We start from the raw sequence: 21,635 nt of genomic DNA, 5'->3' as shown, positions 1-21,635 counted from the left end.
TCTGACAAATTTGATAGGATATTATGATGTGGTTACAAAGGAACTGGATGCAAAAAATAATTTTGATATCATATATTTGGAGTTCAGAAAAGCTTTTGACACTGTTGTGCATGGAAGACTATTGTACAAATTGGAGCAGAATGGTATTAAGGGTAAGTTGCTACAATGGATAAAAGGATGGTTAGGTGGGAGAAGATAGAGGGGGGGGTAATCAACAGGTGCTGCTCTTCGTGGACTAATTTTATTAGTAGAGTCCTACAGGGTTCGGTGTTAGGTCCACTGTATTTTTATCAATGATATACCAACTAAGAAATATTGTTCAAGGTTTAGGCCTAAATGGTTGTCAGATGAACTAATGAGACGCAGAGAAGAAAAATGCATGGTATACATACAAATTAATGGGTGACATGGAAGCCTATGATAGATATAAGTTGGTCTGTAACCAAGTCACAAAGGAGATTAGGCAAGCAAAGGCAGACTACGAAAAATCCTTGGCAAAGGACGCAAAGAAAAACAGAAAAGAGTTCTTTACCTATTTAAACTCAAGAAGGAAAGGGATGAATCAGATTGGTCCAGTGGATATTGATGGTTCAACAGTTGAGGATCCTGCTCAGGTGGCTAACAATCTAAACGAGTATTTTGCTCTACATTCACGCATGAGGAGTTATTCAGGAAGGAGAATGATGTAGGTAAAGTAAACATTGGCAGTGAGCTGGATGATTTTGTAATAACTGAGAGGACACTGGAGGAGAGATTGTTGAGGATAAACATAAAAAAGGCACCCGGGGTGGATGGGATCTATCCAGTTATATTAAAGGAGGCAGCAAAGGAAATAAGCAAACCCTTCACCATAATTTTGAGAGCTTCCTTGGACTCAGAGGAGGTACCCATAGACTGGAGATGTGCAAATATGACCCCAATTCACAAAGGAGGATCAAAGGCTGACACAAGTAATTATAGACCTGTGAGTTTAACTTCTGTTCCAGGAAAGTGTTGGAGGCACTGGTTAAAGAAGCACTGCAGGATCATCTGGACAAGAATTCAGTTATAGCTCAGATGCAGCATGGTTTTGTTAAGGGCAGGTCTTGCCTGACCAATTTGATTGGATACTATGATGTAGTCACAAAAGAACTGGATGCAGGGAATAACTTTGATATTATATATTTGGATCTTAGAAAGGCTTTTGATACTGTTGCACATGGAAGACTGCTGCACAAATTGGAGCAGTGTGGCATTGGAGGCAAATTGCTGCTATGGATAAGGGGATGGTTGAGTGGCAGAAGACAGAGAGTGGTAATCAATGGACACTGCTCAACGTGGACTAATGTTATTAGTGGAGTTCCTCAGGGTTCAGTGTTGGGTCCGTTGTTGTTTTCGGTGTTTATGAATGATATTGATGATGGGATATCAAGTTTAATGTCCAAGTTTGCAGATGATACAAAGGTTGGCAGGGTTGTTAAGGACACCACTGACGCTATGCTGCTGCAACAGGATCTGGAAAGGTTGAACAGATGGGCTGAGAGGTGGCAAATGTAGTTTAACATTGACGAATGTAAAGTACTACATATGGGAAACAGTAACCCCAGAGCAACGTATCAACTCTGCGGTACTACACTGACAGTGGTGGAGAATGAAAAGGACCTGGGGGTAATTGTGCAGGCAGATATGAAGTTCTCTGAGCAGTGCAGACGAGCTGCAAGAGTAGCTCATGGTGTCTTGTCAATGATATACAGGAATTTTTCTAGCAGGGATAAAGAGGTGATTATTCCCTTGTATAAGGCAATGGTTAGGCCACATCTTGAGTACTGTATACAGGTCTGGAGGCCTTATTTCAAGAAGGATGTAGAGCTGCTGGAACGGGTACCGAGAAGGGCAACAAGATTAGTGAATGGAACAAAGGGTTGCTCTTTTGAAGAAAGGCTTAAGTTCTGCAAATTACAGAGTCTGGAGACTAGGCACCAGCGAGGTGATCTGATAGAGGTGTATAAGGCTTTGAATGGTTTGAGCATGCTCAATGCCAATGGGATTCTTCATCTTGCTCAGAGGGCATAAATTCAAATTGAGGAAGGACGGATGTCGGACAGATGTTCGGAAATTTGCCTTTGGCCAGCGGGTGGTTGGTTGGTGGAACCGACTTCCATCACTTGTTGTTGAAGTTGATAGCCTAAACAAATTTAAGGCTCAACTGGACAGGTATTTCGAGCGAACGGAGGGGTGAAATGGGAGTGGTGTTTTTTTTTTCTTGGCTGATGCTGAATAAGCTTGCTTTCTTGAATCATATGCCTCTACTAATGCTAATGCTAATATTGATGAAGGTATAACAGGCTTAATGTCGAAGTTTGCAGATGATACAAAGGTTGGCACGGTTGTTAATGACAGTAATGGCAGTGTGCTACTGCAGCAGGATCTAGATAATTTGGGAAGATGGGCTAAGAAGTGGCAACTGAATTTTAACCTTGATAAATGCAAAGTACTGCATATGGGTAGAAGTAACCCCAGAGAAACGTACCAACTGTGTGGTACAACACTTAAAGTGGAAGAAAATGAAAAAGACCTGGGAGTAATTGTGCAGTCAGATATGAAGTTTTCTGAGCAATGCAGACAGGCTGCTAGGGCACGTCATGGGGTTTTGTCAATGATATATAGGAATTTTGCCAGCAGGGAAAAGGAGGTGATTATCCCTCTGTATAAGGCAATGGGGTCAGGCCACGCCTTGAGTACTGCGTACAGGTCTAGAGGCCTCATTTTAGGAAGGATGTAGATTTACTTGAGCGTGTGCAGAGAAGGGCAACAAGATTGGTGAGGGGAATGAAGGGATCCTCTTACCAAGAGAGGCTTAAGTTCTTTAAATTGCAGCAGCTGGAGACTACTAGGCACCTGTGCGGTGATCTGATTGAGGTGTATAAGGCCTTGAATGGATTGAGCACGCTGAATTGTGATGGGATCCTTCCATTTGTTCAGATTACGACCCTAAGGGGGCATAAATTCAAATCAAGAGAAGACAGATGTAGAATAGATGTGTGGAAATTTGCCTTTAGCCAGCGGGTGGTTAATTGCTGGAACAAACTTCCATCTGTCGTTGTGGAAGTTGATAAATAAATAAATTTAAGGAGGAACTGGACAGGCATTTGGAGGGAATGGTGTGATTTTTTTTTTTTTTTTTTTGGCTGATGCTGCATAAGCTCATACACTTGCTTTCTTGCATCACATGCCACTACTACTAGTACTACTTCCATGGGCACTGTTTTTCTGAATTGGCTTCTATAATTCTTGCTCTCTCTTTCAAAACAGTCTGAACACGTGCTGCCACCAGCCAACATCCATTTACTGTCCAACTTCAAACACACAGAACCAACATTTCATCTTCCTCATTTATTCATTCAACTGCCGTTTTCTGGAACAACCTTTCTTCATATGTCTTTCCTGAAAATTACAGTTGACAGAAGTTCAAGTCTAATGTCAACAAATATCTTCACTTGTCTTCTCAACCTCAAACCCAAGCACGGTACTATAGGTTCTAATACCTCTTGTGTTGGGGTTTTCCTAAAAAAAAAAAAAAAAAAAAAAAAATATATATATATATATATATATATATATATATATATATATAACTACCCGCTGGCTAAAGGCAAATTTCCGCACATCTATTCTACAAATGTATTTCCTCAATTTGAATTTATGTCCCCTCAGGGAAGTAATGTGAGCAAGAGGAAGAATCCCATCAACACTGAGCTTGCTCAAACCATTCAAGATCTTATACACTTCCAACATTCGAGCCCGTCACCACCAAATATGGAGGATGCGGAAAGGTCAGGGAATGACCACCGCATATCCCGGAGCAATATGGCCTTAGTTGCTAATGCTCCTAAAAAAAAAAAAAAAAAAAAAAAAAAAAAAAAACCAAACCAAACTTCCAACAGGTGCATAAGGCCTTGCAGGTGCCTAGTCTGCAGAGGCTGCAATTTGCAGAACTTAAGCCTTTCTTGGTAACAGCAACCCTTTGTTTCCCACACCAGCCTCATGGCCCTTCTTTTTACTTGTTCCAGCAGATCTACATTCTTCCTAAAATGAGGCTTCAAGATCTGTATGCAGTACTCAAGGTATGGCCTGACCATTGCCTTATAAAAGGGGGCAATCACCTCCTTATCCCTGCTAGGAAAATTCCTGTATATCACTGACAAGACACCATGAGCTACTCTTGCAGCCTGTCTGCACTACTCAGAAAACTTCATATCTGACTTCACAATTACACCCAAATCCATTTCATTCTCCACTACCCTGAGCATAATACCACCCAGTTCATGCTTTACTCTGGGGGTTACTGCTACCATATGCAGTACTTTACATTTGTCAATGTTAAACTTCAGTTGCCACCTCTCAGTCCATCTACTCAAATTTTCCAGATTCTGTTCCAGTAGTGTACTTTCATTATTGTCATTAACAACCCTGCCAACCTTCATATCATCTGCAAACTTAGACATTAACCCTGATATACCTTCATCAATATCACTGATAAATACAGAAAACAACGATGGGCCCAACACTGAACCCTGCGTGATTCCTCTAATAAAAGAAGAGCAGAAGTCCACGAAGTGCAGTGTCCTTCCTATCCTGTCTATCCTTTCTGTGCACATTGTACTACCCAAATTCCAGTTCTGCATTCCTTATTTCTGTGTGACACCACATCTCTGATATCCCAACAATATCTGCCTTTGATGTTTTGAGCAATACCTCAAATTCATCAAATTTATTTACCAAACTCCTAGCATTGGTGTATGTGCAAGTATACATGCACCTGTTCCTATTCTTAGCTATCCTAACAAAACCCATGCGTTTACTTGTGCCGCAATGACTCCCAGCAGTCTCTGAAATATCCTGCATCTTGTTTTCTAGGCTGCTGATCATTCCAATAGAAGCAGTGCAAGAATCAATTTCAATAATCAATGGACACTGCTCATCATGGACTAATGTTATTAGTGGAGTCCCTCAGGGTTCAGTGTTGGGTCCATTATTGTTTTCTGTATTTATAAATGATATTGATGATGGTATATCAAGCTTAATGTCCAAGTTTGCAGATGATACAAAGGTTGGCAGGGTTGTTAAGGACACTACTGACGCTATGCTGCTGCAACAGAATCTGGAAAGGTTGAGCAGCTGGGCTGAGAGGTGGCAAATGAAGTTTAACGTTGACAAATGTAAAGTACTACATATTTGTCCATTAATTACCACTGTCTTCTCCTACTCAATGATCCTTTTATCCATTATAGCAACTTGCCAATAATGGCTTACAATTTGTACAGTATTCTTCCATGTGCAACAGTATGAAAAGCTTTCCTAAAATCCAAGTATACGATATCAAAATTATTTTTTGTATCCAGTTCCTTTGTTACCACATCATAGTATCCAATCAAATTTGTCAGACAAGACTTCTCCTTAAAAAACCCATGATGTGTCTTAACTATAACTGCTGTCTTGTCTAGATGATCCTGCATTGCCTCCTTAACCATTGACTCCATTATTTTCCCTTGAACAGAAGTTAAACTAACAGATCTGTAATTATTTATGTCAGCCTTAGATTCCCCTTTGTGAATTGGGAACACATTTGCACATCCCCAGTACATGGGAACGCCCTCTGAGTCCAAGGAAGCTTTCATAATTATGGCTAAAGTTTTGTTGACTTCCTTTGCTGCTTCCTTTAATACATCTGGATAGATCTCATCCAACCTAGGTGCATTTCTTATGTTCAATTTCAACAATTTTGTAATTGTAATTGCAAATTTATTATATTTATTTATTATAGCCATGAAGGGCATCGTGTATGGTGGTGTGTGCCTTGGGTATACAATAAAAAAATTCTTCTTCTTCATAATTTCCCCTCTCTATTCGAAGTCGTGGTGGACTGCCAAGTGCACGGAGGTAAGAAAAGCTCAAAATAAAGTGTATAACAGGTTTAGCATTAGTATTAGCAAGGGTCATATGGTGCAAGGAAGTATATGGCTTATGCTGCACCAGCCAAAAAAAGAATAAAATAAAAAGAAGAAAATTTAAAAATATAAATAATTAATAAAAGAAAAGAAAATGTAAAACCTATGCATTTCACTCCTCCTCCCATAGGTATCCAGCTGACCTTTGAATTTACCCAAACCGTCAGCCTCAAACACTCATCCAACTTATTCCTGTAATTTAACTCACTAGCTAAAACAAGCCGGACAGGTCAAAGGGTAGGGGCTAGACTAAGAGAGATAACCCGGCCCTCCAGGTTGGGGGTTGCTGCAACGGGCTAGCTCCTCATTCAGTGTAAAAAATACACAAATGCTAAAAGACCTACAAGTGAAAATGAAAATGGACTGCACTTTCGGAAACGACTCGGCAAACGGAAAAGGACTATGATTTTGGGATGCTGGAATATTCAAGGCCTTTCAACTAAAAGAAACTTTCTTTCAGATGAACTGCACAAATTCAAGCAAGTTAGACATAGTCGTGTTATCAAAGACAAAGATAAAGGGATGTGGAGAGGAAATAATGGGAGAATACTACCATTTTTGGAGTGGAGTTGATAAGAGTGAAAGAGCAAGAGCAGGAGTTTCTATTGCTGTTAAAAAGAAATTGAGACACAAAATCAAAAACTGGCAATTTATTAATGAAAGAATGATCTCATTGGAACTGAAAATATACGGGAGAGAAATATGTATTTTGGGAATATATGCCCCGACTAATGACACCACCAATACCTTGAAGGATGAATTTTGGGAGGATCTGAGAGAACTAATAGAAAATATTCCTAAGAACAAAGAGATATTTCTAATGGGAGATTTCAATGCAAGAGTAGGAACTGAACAAAATAGCAAAGTTATTGGAAGATTTGGAGAGAAAGAGAGGTGACAATGGAGATAGACTATGCAATCTTTGTGAACAGTTCGACTTGAGAATAAACAACACATTTTTCCAACACAAGGATATCCATAAATATCCTTGGTCACAGGAGACAAGACAAATTAGATCAGTTATAGATTACATTATTTCAAAATATTCAGGGACATATGTATTGAAAGATGTCAGAGTTTATAGAGGAGCTGAATGTGGATCTGACCATTTTCTTGTTAAAACAACACTGAGGTGGAACTGGATTAAGAAAATATGTGTGGACAAGCAACAATGCAGGGAAGGAGAAATGCTACAAGTGGATCAATTTAACATTGACCTACTCCTGGACGACAGCATTAGAAACAACTTCACCCAAAGACTGGATGCTGCAATTAACATAGAGATAAAAGGTAATACTGAAGAAATCTACGAATATTTAAAAAATACTGTTAAAAAAATAGCTCATGAAACCCTAGGCAAAAAGAAGAAGAGCCAAGGACCAAAAAAGACCTGGATTACAGAGAAAGTAAGAGTTGCTGTAGAGGAAAAGAAACTTGCATATAAGAAACGGCTGGGTGATAGAAATGATGCATATAGGAACATTTATGTTGAAAAAAAGAAAATAGCCAATCGGTTGGTAGTAGAAACGAAAAATGAAGAATGGAAAAGGAAATGTGCAACTATTAATAGCAAATTGGGCTTCAAGCAATCAGCGGAATCGTGGAAGGTCCTTAGAGACTTGAGAAAACAGAATAAACACAATGCTGGTTTGCAATTAATACCTTTGAAAGACTGGACAGAGTACTATGAAGGACTTTTAAAAGAAGACTGGGAAGAGTTCAAGACAATGGAGGATTTTGGTGTAGAAGACTCGGGCTTAAAAGTTTCTGTTAGGGAAGTGGAACTCCTGCTAAAGGAAGGAAGGAAGGAATGGCAAATCATCTGGTCCTGGAGGAGTTTACATGGAACTTCTGAAATATGGAGGAAGAGGAGTGGCTGTTCTGATACAAAAACTGTTAAATAGTATACTGAGAGGAGAAGAAATACCGAAAGAAATGATAACAGGATATATTACATCAATTTATAAGAAGGGCAATCGGAAAAGCTGTTCAAATTACAGAGGAATATGCATCCTGAACCCGCTGTTAAAGATCCTTGGAAAATGGATCAGGAACCATTTAGAAGCCCGAATCAAGGTATCAGAAGAACAAAGTGGTTTTTCAGCTGGGAGGTCATGTATAGATCATATCTCAACAGTATGACAGATCCTTGAAAAATGCCAATCAAAAGGGAAAAAAAATCTTTATGATTTTCGTTGACCTTGAAAAGGCATATGACAGTGTTCCAAGAAAACTCTTATGGGAAGCACTGAAAGAGGCAAATATTGATGGACAACTGATTAACATTATTAAGGCAATTTACAGAATAATAGATGCAGAATTAAAGTGGGATCAGCTTTGTCACCTGAATTCCACACTTCAAAAGGCTTATTACAAGGTTGTTGCATGTCACCAACACTTTTCAAAATTTATATTGACATCTGCCTAAGATCCTGGTCAAAAAAATGTAATAAAATCGGATTGCCGATTAATAAGAACACCTATATTCACAATTTACTTTTTGCAGATGATCAGGTGGTGATAGCACAAGACTTAGAAGATGCAAAGTATGCATGTCGCCAATTGTTTGAGGAATATAAACAATGGGATCTAAAAATAAATTTTAGCAAGACTGAAATGTTGTGTTCAGGGCCAGGACACGTTCTAAATATTGCAGGTTTTAAAATCAAACAAGTCGATAAATTCAAATATCTGGGATCAATCTTACAAAGTGATGGATCATCCCAAGCAGAGATCAATAAGAGAATTACAGATGGCAGAAAGGCTATTGGCATGTTAAACTCTGTTCTGTGGAGCAAAAATATCCTAAATAAAACAAAGAAACTTATATTTCAAACGATTATACAAAGTCTTCTATTGCATGGAGCGGAAACCTGGACATTGAAAAGGCGAGCGGAAAACAAATTGCTCTCCACAGAAATGGATTTTTGGAGACGCTCAGCAGGAACTTCTAGAAGAGACAGAAAACGGAATGAAGATATAAGGGAAGTGAGAAAGACTATTATTGACACCATCAAAGAAAAGCATCTAACATGGTATGGACATGTAAAACGGATGCAAGAAAACAGATATCCAAAGGCTATCCTGGAATGGATACCTCCTGGAAGAAGGAGAAGAGGAAGACCTAAGAGGACATGGATGGATGGAGTACGGGAGTGCATGACAGCCTGAGGCTTAACCGACCAAGACACCTTGAACCGCACTTTATGGCGGAAAAAAATTCCTGACAGGAAATAACTGGTGGGCTGAGGAAACCCATTGTAAATGGAAACACTCCTCTTGAAGAAGAAGAAGGCTAAAATAAAACTTCCTGAAACCCAGTCTAAACATCTCCCTCCATAACTTTAATTTATGGCTCTATTTCTAGAATCATTTATAACTGTGATAATTTCATCCTCATTCATTTTACTTATGCCTCTCAGAGCCTTAAACACATCAATCAAGTCTCCTCTAAGGTGCCTAGTTTCCAAGTTCTGCAACCTACATATTTGAAGTTTTTCCTCATATGGATGCCCTTTTGCCAATCTCATCAGGCAAGTTACCTATCTTTGGACCCTTTCAGGAAGTTAAATGTCTTTCTTTAGGTGCTATCTCCATACTTGGACACAGTACTTCAAGTGTGTCTAATAATAATGACATAAGTCTTATATAATGGACTTATGATGTCCTTATCTTTACTAACAAATGTTCAATAAATCATTGATTTATTGAACATTTTACAGGACACCATGAGCCTTCCTTGCAACCTGTCTAAAATGCTGGGAGAATTTCATGTCTGACCGTACCGTAACCCAAGTCCATTTCCTCCATTACTGGCTTTAGTTCAACTCCACCAAGTGTATAAGTTATTTTGGGGTTACTGTTCCCCAGGTGTAACACCTTACACTTTGTTGGATTAAAGCATAACTGCCATTTTTCTGACCATCCCTGAAGTCTATCTACGTCATTCTGAAGAAGCTCTGCTTGGCAGTGATCATTAACTACTCTACCAATCTTGACATCACACCCTCTATCCCTTCATCAACATCATTCATGAAAATCAAAAATAACTGTGGTCCTAATATTTGGTCTTCCAACTACGACCTGCTCATCTTTAATTGTGACAGTTACTTGGACATAACTAAACCACAGAAAAGGACTCTGACTCTTGATCATGGTTTGTGTGCCAAGGGACGATCAGTACCAGACTCTCTTCTTTGGTATCTTTTGACTCCCATTCCCTTCCTCCACTTGTCTAGAGGAGTTTACTCCACCGAATAATTCTGAGGATGCCTTCCTCTAAGTCTCAATATTTCTTACTATTCCCCCCCACTTGATTTTCATATTCCACAATCTCTATCAGTTTTTTTTTTTTTTTTTTTTTTAACAGGTTCTGTCACTGAATGCTCAGACAGTTAGGTGGCAGGACCTACGAGAGAGTAATGGGCAGCCTGGCTTACCTTCTAGCAGTGTGTACAGGCAACGTGGGATTAGGGGTCTTGCGTCCAAAAGCCAGACCACAACAACAGAACCCAACATAATACTTCTCATATACAACACACAATACTTTTGTCTGGCTTTTACAGAATAATGTATACTTCACAAAAGTACTTATAGTGCAGTTGTGGGAAACCCCAGTGGCACCCGCTCCTCAAACACTTTGTACACTATGGTCCTAATACTGATCCTTGGAGAACTCCCACTTCCTACATTAATCCATCCAATCTGAGGAATAACCATTTATCACAACCTTCTGCCTCCTGCCCTGAAGGTATCCATCTAAGGATTTTTCCTGTGATGTATAAGTTATTTTGGGGTTACCGTTCCCCGGGTGCAATACCTTACACTTTGTTGGATTAAAGCATAGCTGCCATTTTTCTGACCATCTCTGAAGTCTATCTCAGAGCTTCTGAAGAAGCTCTGCTTGGCAGCAATCATTAACTACTCTACCAATCTTTACATCATCTGCAAATTTACACATCATGCCCTCTATCCCTTCACTGATGTCATTTATGAAAATCAAAAACAATAGTTCTAATACTGATCTTTGGGGAACCCCATTTCTTACATAAACCCAATCTAAGGAATAACTATTTATCACAACCCTCTGCCTCCTGCCCTGAAGCCACCCTGCTATCCATTTAAGGATTTTTTCCTGTGATTCCAATCTGTTCCAGCTTATAAAGTAACCACTGTGGGTCTGAGTCAAATGCTTTGCTGAAAGGCGCCTCCGTAGCCATGTGGGAAGGAGCAGCAGTGCGTACCACACGCTTCTTGATTAGACTGGGGTTTGAGCCTGTCACCACCAAATACGGAGGATGCGGAAAGGTCAGGGAATGACCACCGCATATCCCGGAGCAATATGGCCTTAGTTGCTAATGCTCCAAACAACAAACAAACAAACAAACAAGCTTTGCTGAAATCCAATTAAACAATGTCAAAATTATTCCCTAAATCTAGCTCACGAGTGACCCTGTCAAAAAGCTAACCAGATTAGTTAAATATGATTTTCCCTTTACAAAACCATGCTGAGTATCCTTCAGAATTCTACGCTTGATCATTGTTTCCATGATTTTCTCTATTACTGAAGTTAGACTGACCGCCCTTAAATTTTCCACTTCACTCTTAGACCACCCTTATGTATTAGGGATACATTGGCACTTCTCCAATCCAACAGAATCACTACAGAGTCCAGTGATGCTCTCATAATTAGCCTCAATGGTTCAATGCACTCACTTGCCATCTCCCTTAAGATTATAAGTAAATGCCATCAACCCCAGAAGCCTTACTTACCTGTAGGCTTGAAAGTTTTTTTCATTAAATAATCATGTGAAATTTCGATATCATTAATTACATATTTTTCAACTTCATACCCATGGCATAGGGAGAGACCTACAAATATCTAGGGTGATGAAGGCTCACCAATTTGAGCACAAGGAGAACAAAGCCTGCCTGACTGAGAAATACCATCAGTAATTATGAGATTAGCCAGGATAATGATGACAAAGAATCTCCAAGTGGACTGACTGACCTCATCAAATGAGAGAAGTCAACGATTAAGAAACTGCAGAATTACTTACAAGTAACAACAGCACCGATTTCCCAAGCCATAAGAAAAATAGGCAAATGGTGCACACAGTACTAATCCTTAACAAAGAGACCATACCCCACAGAAGAAACAAAGACAGAAAGATGGGTGAAGAAAGCTCCATAGCAGACACTACAATGACCTTCAACAAGACTACATAGATAAGATGGCTTTCAATGCTTGCCTCACAAATGGGGAAAGGCTCTTCCCAGAGACCAAAGGATTCATGCTTGCCATCCAAGACCAGGTAATTAACACCAGGAACAACAGGAAACACATCACCAAGGATGCTGGAGTAATAGATGACACATGTCAATGATGCTGGAGTAATAGATGACACATGTCAATGATGCCCCTTGCCCCAGATACAATTTAGCACATCATCACAGTATGCATTAGAAGCTAGTGCAAAAATACCAGCTGATCAAAGAAAGTGTAATAATGTTGTGTTATACTATATTGAAAGTATTATAAGTATGAACCTCAGGTCGTACTAGAGACCCCCACTCACAAACTATACTGGTACTGTGCCATAATAACAGACAAGATGATCCTGCACAGACCAGACATAACTCTCATCAACAAGAAGGAAATAGTTACCTTTGGAAAACATATGAGGAAAAGGATCGGGAAGACCTTTTCCTCATGACAGGAAGTTAAAGAAATGTGGTATATGGATCAAGTAATGACCATCCCAATAACTGTGTCAACCACTGGCATTGTGCCAAAGAGCCTCCATAAGAACCTAGCAGCAATATGCCTCCCAGAGTACACATATATGTAACTCCAGAAAACCACGATCTAAATACCTGTAGGACAGTAAGAGAGTTCCTCGGTCAAAAGTAATAGCAATAATAATAATAACAATAACTGGACACAACCAAGCACCCCATGCACTTGTTACCAGTACCTAGATTTAAATTTAGTAGTATAGCATTATTTTGTGATTTTCTGATTTTTTTCACACTGTCACAGGGTGAAAAAAAAAATCAAGTAAAGAAATTTCTTTTTATAATAACGATTAGCATTAGTAGTAGCAAATGATGCAAGGAAGCAAGCTTATACAGCATAATATTGTTTAATGCCTAATTTCTACTTGATTTCTGAGAATTAATTAAATTCTGAATTAATTTCTGAGAATCACTAAACTATTTAAAAATATTGCATATCTAACATGAAGTATACAATTTATAATAAATTATTTTCAGTATTCGTTCCACATAGTGCCTTTCACATCATATATTCAATCAAATTTGCTTCCTTTTTTTTTTCTCTACCTTCATAAAAAAAAAAAAATAAATAAATAAATTTTGTGTTTATACTCCAGAATAACCACACAGTCAGAGGAGTCAACAAGACAGAGAATACAAGAAGTAGCACTGTATTTAGTAGTCACACATCCTTGAATTATGGTCACTCAAAGCATGCACACTTATGTGTCCTCATGTCTAATGACTTGGCTATAGCATAATTTTTTTTATTTCATTTTTATCTTTTTAAATTCATTTTTCTATTTATGGAGTTATTTTATAAAGATTTTAAAATTCCTAATGAATTCAGTTGTGTGACTGCAACAAATGACAAAATTTATATTGTACTATTTTTATTACTGTTACCGAATCTTTCATTGCATGATAGCAGTTTCTTTCAGAATGGTCAAGATATTAGTTTCTTGGTAACTGATTAGATTGTTTAGTGCACTGCTGAGGAGAATGGGAATAACAGTGGGTCTGCATAGTAAACAGGAATGAGCACAGAGTGTGCTTCAAAGGTAGAGTGTGTTTAGTGTCAAATGGTACCAGAGGTTCCCCCCATCTCTGCATAGTATACATTGTAGGTGAGAAACAGAACACTGTCAATGCTGACGAGGCTACTAGGAGATGGTCGTGATCAAAGCCGCTAAATGGATTTTTCTTATTTATTGATTTGAAATTATTGTTTTTCTAAAACTTTTGATTTAAATTTAGTAGTATAGCATTATTTTGTGATTTTCTGATTAATTTGGTGTATTTATTCTTTACTCGGCCTTGTAATTGCATAAAAGTATCGGTAAGGGTTTCCACGTGTTTTCAACTCCGCTACCGTTCGCAATTTTCCCGCCTTTGTGATACGATAGTTATATACCGTATTAGATAGCGTTAGTTGAACTTCGTTAGCAGTTAAATTGTACGTTTAAATAAATACATATAATGACTTAGATTGCAAATGTAATATAATTAATTATATTTAACATAATTAATAACATAACATAATTAATTATAATTAATTAATAAATTAATAGAATCATGACTCAGACCAGAGCAGCAAAGCAAAAGGCTCAAGCAAATGGAAGTGCTGTGGCTCAGAACAGAACTCAGGGGGGCAGTTGTCCTCTGACTCACAGCCTTATAAAATGCACTGTTTGCTTGATGTTTGCAGAGTGATCGGGTACGGGACATGATACTGCCAAGGGGAATGTCTTTCTGTGTGCGCGATGCAAGGAGTGTATCGATATCAAGCAACAACTCGGCGTTCTTGTGGGCCTATATGAGAGCTTGAAGGACAGGGTGGATGCCCTTGAAGAAACTAAATTGAGGGGCCCATCAAGCTCTCAGCTGCCCACATCAACGCCAGAGCTTGCACTTGGGCATCGCGTGACACAGAGACAACCCCCAAGGCAGAATGCGCTGGTCCCGAAGGAACTAGTAGTTGTTGGTGACTCTATTGTCAGGGAAACAGGGAACATGCTTTGTAAAAAAGATAGGTGGAACAGGACCAGGGTATGTCTGCCAGGGGCAAAGGTTGATGACGTTGTAGAGCGAATATCATCTTTTAAGGGCACAAAAGGTGATATAGTTGTACACGTTGGCACTAATAATATTAAGAGTAGGAGACCGGCAGAATTACTTAACAAGTACGGGTCACTGTTGAACAAAAGCCGAGAATTAGGGTTGAATTTTAAAGTGTCTGCAATTCTGCCCAGACACGATAGGAGGGAGTATATGATGAGAGCCTTGTCGATCAATTCGGCCCTGGAAAGATTGTGCAAGGCTCAAGGGGTAGAATTTTTTTCAGCCTGGATTGTACTTGTTAACAGGAGAGATTGCTTCTACAGGGATGGGATACACTTAAATAGAAAGAGTGCAAGAATATTTGCTGATGCTATCGAGGCAGTGTTAGGTGGGTCGGAAACCTGCTAGCTTGGGGGGAGACAAAGACCAATAGATTGACAGTAGCCACTGGCAGAGGAGAAAGAGATTCTTGCACTGCTTCTATTAGAATGAGCAGAAGCCTGAAAAACAAGATGCATGGTATTTCAGAGACTGCTGGGAGCAATTGCGGTACATATTTCAGAGACTGCTGGTAGTCACTGTAGTACAAATAAACATATGCGTTGTGTTAGAGTAGCCAAACAATAGGAACAGGTGCATATATACTTGCATGTACACCAATGCTAGGAGTTCGGTAAATAAATCTGATGAATTTGAGGTATTGCTCAAAACATCAAAGGCAGATATTGTTGGGATATCAGAGACGTGGTGTCACACAGATATAAGGGATGCAGAACTGCAATTTGGGGAGTACAACGTCTACAGAAAGGATAGACAGGATAGGAAGGGGGGAGGGGTTATGCTATTAGTTAAGAAACACATAAAAACCAAGGAAGTGAAGCCAGTCGACATCGCTGGACAGTGCAGTGTTGAGTCAGTTTGGTGTGACATAAGCATTGGGAGATCAAAATTGAGAGTAGGAGTGAGCTATAGGCCTAATGACTCTGATGAGTATAATAAGAAACTGTACAGGGAAATAGAGTGGGCCAGTAAATCAGAGAGTCTTATAATGGGAGATTTTAATTTCCCAGATATTGACTGGAATTTGGGGGCTGGTTACTCACACACTAGCAGGGCTTTTGTGGATTTATTGGATGATTGTTTTCTACATCAGCATGTTCGGGAGGCAACTAGAGGGAGTAATACTCTTGATTTGATTGTCAGCAGTGATTCTTCATGCATTACGAATCTGCAGATAAATGAACCACTAGGTGGCAGTGATCACAGTGTGCTGAAGTGGGAGTTACTCAAAGAGGTAACTACCATTAGGGGTAAAGGGAAGGGTTATTGCTTCCGTAAAGGCGACTACGATGGACTGAGACAGTATTTAAATTCTATACAGTGGGACCAACTGATGATGTTACCAACAGCAAATTCAAAATGGGAAGCATTCAAAGAACTTATCTTGGAAGCTACTAGGCTTTACATACCAACTAAGAAATATTGTTCAAGGTTTAGGCCAAAATGGATGTCAGATGAACTAATGAGGCATATGGCAGAGACGAAAAATGCATGGGATACTTACAAATTAACACATGACACAGAAGCCTATGATAGATACAAGTTGATATGCAACCAAGTTACAAAGGAGGTTAGGTAGGCGAAGGCAGATTACGAGAAATCCTTGGCAAGGGATGCAAAGAAAAACAGCAAAGAGTTCTTTACTTATGTAAACTCGAGAAGGAAGGGGATGAATCAGATTGGTCCACTTGATATTGATGGGTCAACTGTTGATGATCCTGCAGGTAGCTAACAAACTAAATGAATATTTTGCATCGACATTCACACATGAGGAGTTATTCAGCAAGGGGAATGCCAGAGGTGTATTCAACTCTAGCAGTAAGCTACAGAATCTTGAAATAACTGGGAGTAAAGTGGAGGAGAAATTGTTGAAGATAAACACAAGAAAGGCACCCGGGGTGGATGGGATCTATCCAGTTATATTAAAGGAGGCAGCAAAGGAAGTAAGCAAACCCTTAGCCATAATTATGAGAGCTTCCTTGGACTCAGGGGAGGTACCCATAGACTGGAAATGTGCAAATGTGACCCCAATTCACAAAGGAGGATCAAAGGCTGACACAAGTAATTATAGACCTGTGAGCTTAACTTCTGTTCCAGGAAAATTAATGGAGGCACTGGTTAAAGAAGCACTGCATTATCATTTAGACAAGACTTCAGTTATAGCTCAGACACAGCATGGTTTTGTTAAGGGGAAGTCTTGCCTGACCAACTTGATTGGATACTATGATGCAGTCACAAAAGAACTGGATGCAAGGAATAACTTTGATATTATATACTTGGATCTTAGAAAGGCGTTTGATACTGTTGCACATGGAAGACTGCTACACAAATTGGAGCAGTGTGACATTGGAGGCAAATTGCTGCTATGGATAAAGGGGTGGTTGAGAGGGAGAAGACAGAGAGTGGTAATCAATGGACACTGTCATCGTGGACTAATGTTATTAGTGGAGTCCCTCAGGGCTCAGTGTTGGGTCCATTATTGTTTTCTGTATTTATAAATGATACTGATGATGGTATATCAAGCTTAATGTCCAAGTTTGCAGACGATACAAAGGTTGGCAGGGTTGTCAAGGACACTACTGACACTATGCTGCTGCTGCAACAGGATCTGGAAAGGTTGAGCAGATGGGCTGAGAGGTGGCAAATGAAGTTTAACATTGACAAATGTAAAGTACTACACATGGGAAACAGCAACCCCAGAGCAATGTATCAACTCTGTGTAACTACACTGACAGTGGTAGAGAATGAAAGGGACTTGGGGGTGGTTGTGCAGGCAGATATGAAGTTCTCTGAGCAGTGCAGACGGGCTGCAAGAGTAGCTCATGGAGTATTGTCAATGATATACAGGAATTTTTCCAGCAGGGATAAGGAGGTGATTATTCCATTGTATAAGGCAATGGTCAGGCCACACCTAGAGTACTGTATACAGGTCTGGAGGCCTCATTTCAAGAAGGATGTAGAGCTGCTGGAACGAGTACAGAGAAGGGCAACAAGATTAGTGAATGGAACAAAGGGCTGCTCTTACGAAGAAAGGCTTAAGTTTTGCAAATTACAGTGTCTGGAGACTAGGCACCAGCGAGGTGATCTGATAGAGGTGTATAAAGCCTTGAATGGTTTAAGCATGCTCAATGCTGATGGGATTCTTCCTCTAGCTCAGAAAAATCACCTGATAGGGCATAAATTCAAATTGAGCAAAGAAGGATGTAGGATAGACGTGCGGAAATTTGCCTTTAGCCAGCAGGTGGTTGGTTGGTGGAACAGACTTCCATCCCTTGTGGTGGAGGTTGATAGCCTAAATAAGTTTAAGGCTCAGCTGGACAGGTATTTTGAATGAACAGAGGGGTGAAGTGGAAGTGGTTATTTTTTATTTATTTTTTATTTTTTTATTTTTTTGGCTGATGCTGCATAAGCTTGCTTTCTTGCATCAAATGCCTCTACTAATGCTAATGCTAATGCCAGAGGTTTAAAAGTGTATAGATCTTGTATATGTGTAGTGTCGTGTACCGTTGTTCCTCTGGTATAGAATGAGCACAGTGAGGAAAAAAAGTATGGAAATTCAGGGATAAGTAAGTTCTCATTTAACATCACTTAAGCTCCTTGACAATCATATAAGATCAACACCAAGCTGGTGTGTCATGGGATGAATCCATCTATGAGATGAAGCTTATAATTATTCTGCTAAGAAAAGGAAATCTTTCTACAAGGCTACTGGGATGACAACCAATCAGTACTTGACTCGTGTTTGAGGGTAAGGGAGAGCACTGATAATTATAGTAAAGAACCATACACAGCATTAGTAGCATTGCAAAAAAACATGCCTTCATTTTCCTGGCCCTTCTTACCATTTATAATCCTTCTTTAAATTTATTCATATTACCTTTTCACAACACCAGGTGGAAGTGTGTTATAACAATCAATTATTCTTTGGCTGTGAGCAAATTTCCACATTATTAACTGACCTTTTCCAATTGAAAGTTATGTCCCCATATGTGTGTCATATGTAAAAGAGAAAGGACAACATCGGTATTTAGTTTACTCAATCTATTTAAAGCTTCACTCCAATTAGATCTCGGTTTTTGAGATTTAGCAAGAGATGTGGCCCTAAATGCCACTTGGAAACTCAAGTATTTGCTTCATTTGTTCTATAAACAACACTATGTATTACACAGAATTTATTTTAGATCTCACATTTTCCTGTTTTCCTTTTGCCCCACCCCTTCTGTTCTGAGCTCAAAGCTGTGATGTAGCAGCAATCACCTGCACTACAGGATGCACTACTAGATTTATTCATAAGCTGAGACAAACTAAAAGATCACCACGAATTAATCAGCTGTTATCAACCTGTTAAACTGTTGGCATTTTCTGTGGCATGCTGACCAGTCACTGTTTTGATTAATATCAAAACACTGACTTAATAAGGCAACCTACATATCCATTTTGATCAACTGGTATTTTGAAGTGTCAGCATTTCAATTCTTTTAGTGTTTTAGGTATCAATCTTTTGAAATTTTATGCATTTTGACAAATTGGTGTTCTAACATATCAGCATATTGACCTATTTATGCAATCTGACTGTCAGCAATTTGATTGCCTCCCCTTTAAAACCAATTACATTTCATAAAATTAAGATTTTCTGTAAAATCAATTTTTTGATGCCTATAAGATACCACAAGGAGTAACTTTACTATTGGTTTTTTAATTCTTATATATTTCATCTTTCTTTTGTTCAGTAAAGCTGAAATACTTACAGGCAATCCAGGTATTCCAGGTAAACCTACTTCACCTTTAGCTCCTGACAGGCCCTATAACACAAGAACATACCTCTAAGCAATAAAGTAAGCTTAGCTGTTTATAATTTAAATAAATTTCTTAAAGGTTACAATGAGATTTAAAAAAAAACATACAGATCTTCCTGGAGGTCCTATCGGCCCAGGTGGTCCTATTGGTCCTGGAAGACCCTGCAAATTACAATAATATGGCATACTTAATTTTTTTTTTTTTTGTCTTATATAAAACTCAAAATTAAAGAACCAATAAAACTATACTATACTATAATAATACTAGTTACAATCAGTTAACTTTTAAGAAAGTCTAGCCAGCCATACTAACTTCTTTTAATTGCACTGTTTAGCAAATATATTCTATACAAAATATTTTGCATAGTAAAATTAACTCCAATTTCACAGGGGTTGATATCATGCCAAATTTACCCAGAATCAATACATTTGATTCTACATGCTTGTAGCAAGCAAAACTAACATAAGAAAAGGCACCAAACATTATTATTATTAGCCAATATCATTCAAGGAAGCCTGAGGCTTATGTTGCACCAGCCAAAAAAAAAAAAAAAAAAAAAATTCTGAGTCACCCTAAGAGAGAGAGAGAGAGAGAGAGAGAGAGAGAGAGAGAGAGAGAGAGAGAGAGAGAGAGAGAGAGAAAGAGAAGTAGAAGGGAATCACCAAGAAAGAGAAGAATGATGATATCCAACTCAGGACCCTGGGTGTGCCAAGCCCATACTCACCAAATGTGAGCCCCCTCGGGTTAAATTCATTCCAAAGGAGAAGTATCACAAAAGGACAATGGAAAAATGGATGACACAAAAAAATTTGAAACACTTGAGGTTAAACAAAAAGAAAAAAAGGAAACCAATAGGATACACTATCAAAAAACACTGATTCAATGACAATTACAAGCATATCTGCAAGAAACCACTCATGGAGTAATACTGGCAAAAGTTGAATATGAGAAAGAAATGAGCAATCATTGCAATAGATAAGAATTGGGGACAAGTTCTACTTATGTGAAATCAAACAAGAAGGTGGGAGGTTTAAATCAGACAGATCCCTTACAAGACCTGATGACTTGAATAGATGCTTTGCAAAGATCTTTATGATTAAAAGACCACTTTAATTAAAGAGGGATGAAGGGGGTCACAGTAAGCTGACTCTACTATTTTCTTCCTCGCTAAATAGATGCAAAATGGTTTTCTTTCTTGCATCGTTTAGCAAATTTAATATCAACCCTTGGACAAGGGCACTTCTCCCAGGCTGTTTTTTTCCAAATTTAAACTAATCTATATAAGTATCAATGATGTCAATTTACGAATTTCTTAATTATTGTGATTCCATTCAATATGCATCTTTAATTGTTTCATTACTGAAAAAGTTTGGCCAATAAAAAATTAAAACTAAGCATTTTCTTAAATATTTTTTGAATTTAAGTATTGAAAAAAAAATTTCAAATTAGCCTACTGAAGACCATTACATTGATCTCTGCATCTCCTAACAACGCCAATCACATGCTTCAAATGTTCATTACGAGAAGCACTGGCATCCTGTTATTGAAGTGTGTGGGTTTCCTGATTTCTGTTTCTTTTAGGTTTTGCCCACCAGCAATGAAGAGAACCATCCAATGCATGTATTTTTTTTTTTTTTTTTTTTTGATGTGCTAAAAACCTGTCTAAAGAATAGCATAGGTTTTCATTGAATAGCCTAAAGTGATTTCATAGTGATATGGAATTCTAGGTTCCACAAGATTGCAACACCTCCGTGAGCTGTATTTGTTTCATCTGTCTCTTTTGTACAGATTATAATTTTTAAAAGAGGGGGAGACTTCAGAAGTCAAGTTGGTTTCCTGCACCACACATGCCTACTGAATTATAGTGAGTGATAAGTTTGTATATATCATCAGTATTATGTGGTCCTCTACATTTCCATTGTAGGATGGTCCCATTATTCAGCTTTGGAGGTTGAA

General features: G+C 38.7%; 1 protein-coding gene across 2 annotated transcripts in view; it reads right to left on the bottom strand.

The window, feature by feature from the left end:
• Positions 1–21,635, bottom strand: part of LOC150081124 (uncharacterized) — a 1,253,880-nt gene that overhangs the window by 872,961 nt on the left and 359,284 nt on the right. For both annotated transcript variants that reach the window (XM_090381132.1, XM_090381131.1), the window contains exons 10-11: positions 19,787–19,840; positions 19,631–19,684 (exon numbers count right to left, since the gene is read on the bottom strand). In XM_090381132.1, the coding sequence (XP_090237258.1) occupies positions 19,631–19,684; positions 19,787–19,840 (108 nt within the window). The remainder of the gene's footprint in view (positions 1–19,630; positions 19,685–19,786; positions 19,841–21,635) is intronic.

This window comes from Mastigoproctus giganteus, chromosome 9 (assembly GCF_048544385.1).
Source record: "Mastigoproctus giganteus isolate SK-2022 chromosome 9, ASM4854438v1, whole genome shotgun sequence".
In the NCBI taxonomy this organism is placed as follows: Eukaryota; Metazoa; Arthropoda; class Arachnida; order Uropygi; family Thelyphonidae; genus Mastigoproctus; species Mastigoproctus giganteus.
The sequence above is the reverse complement of the archived record's forward strand: the minus strand, read 5'-3'. Positions and strand labels throughout refer to the sequence as shown.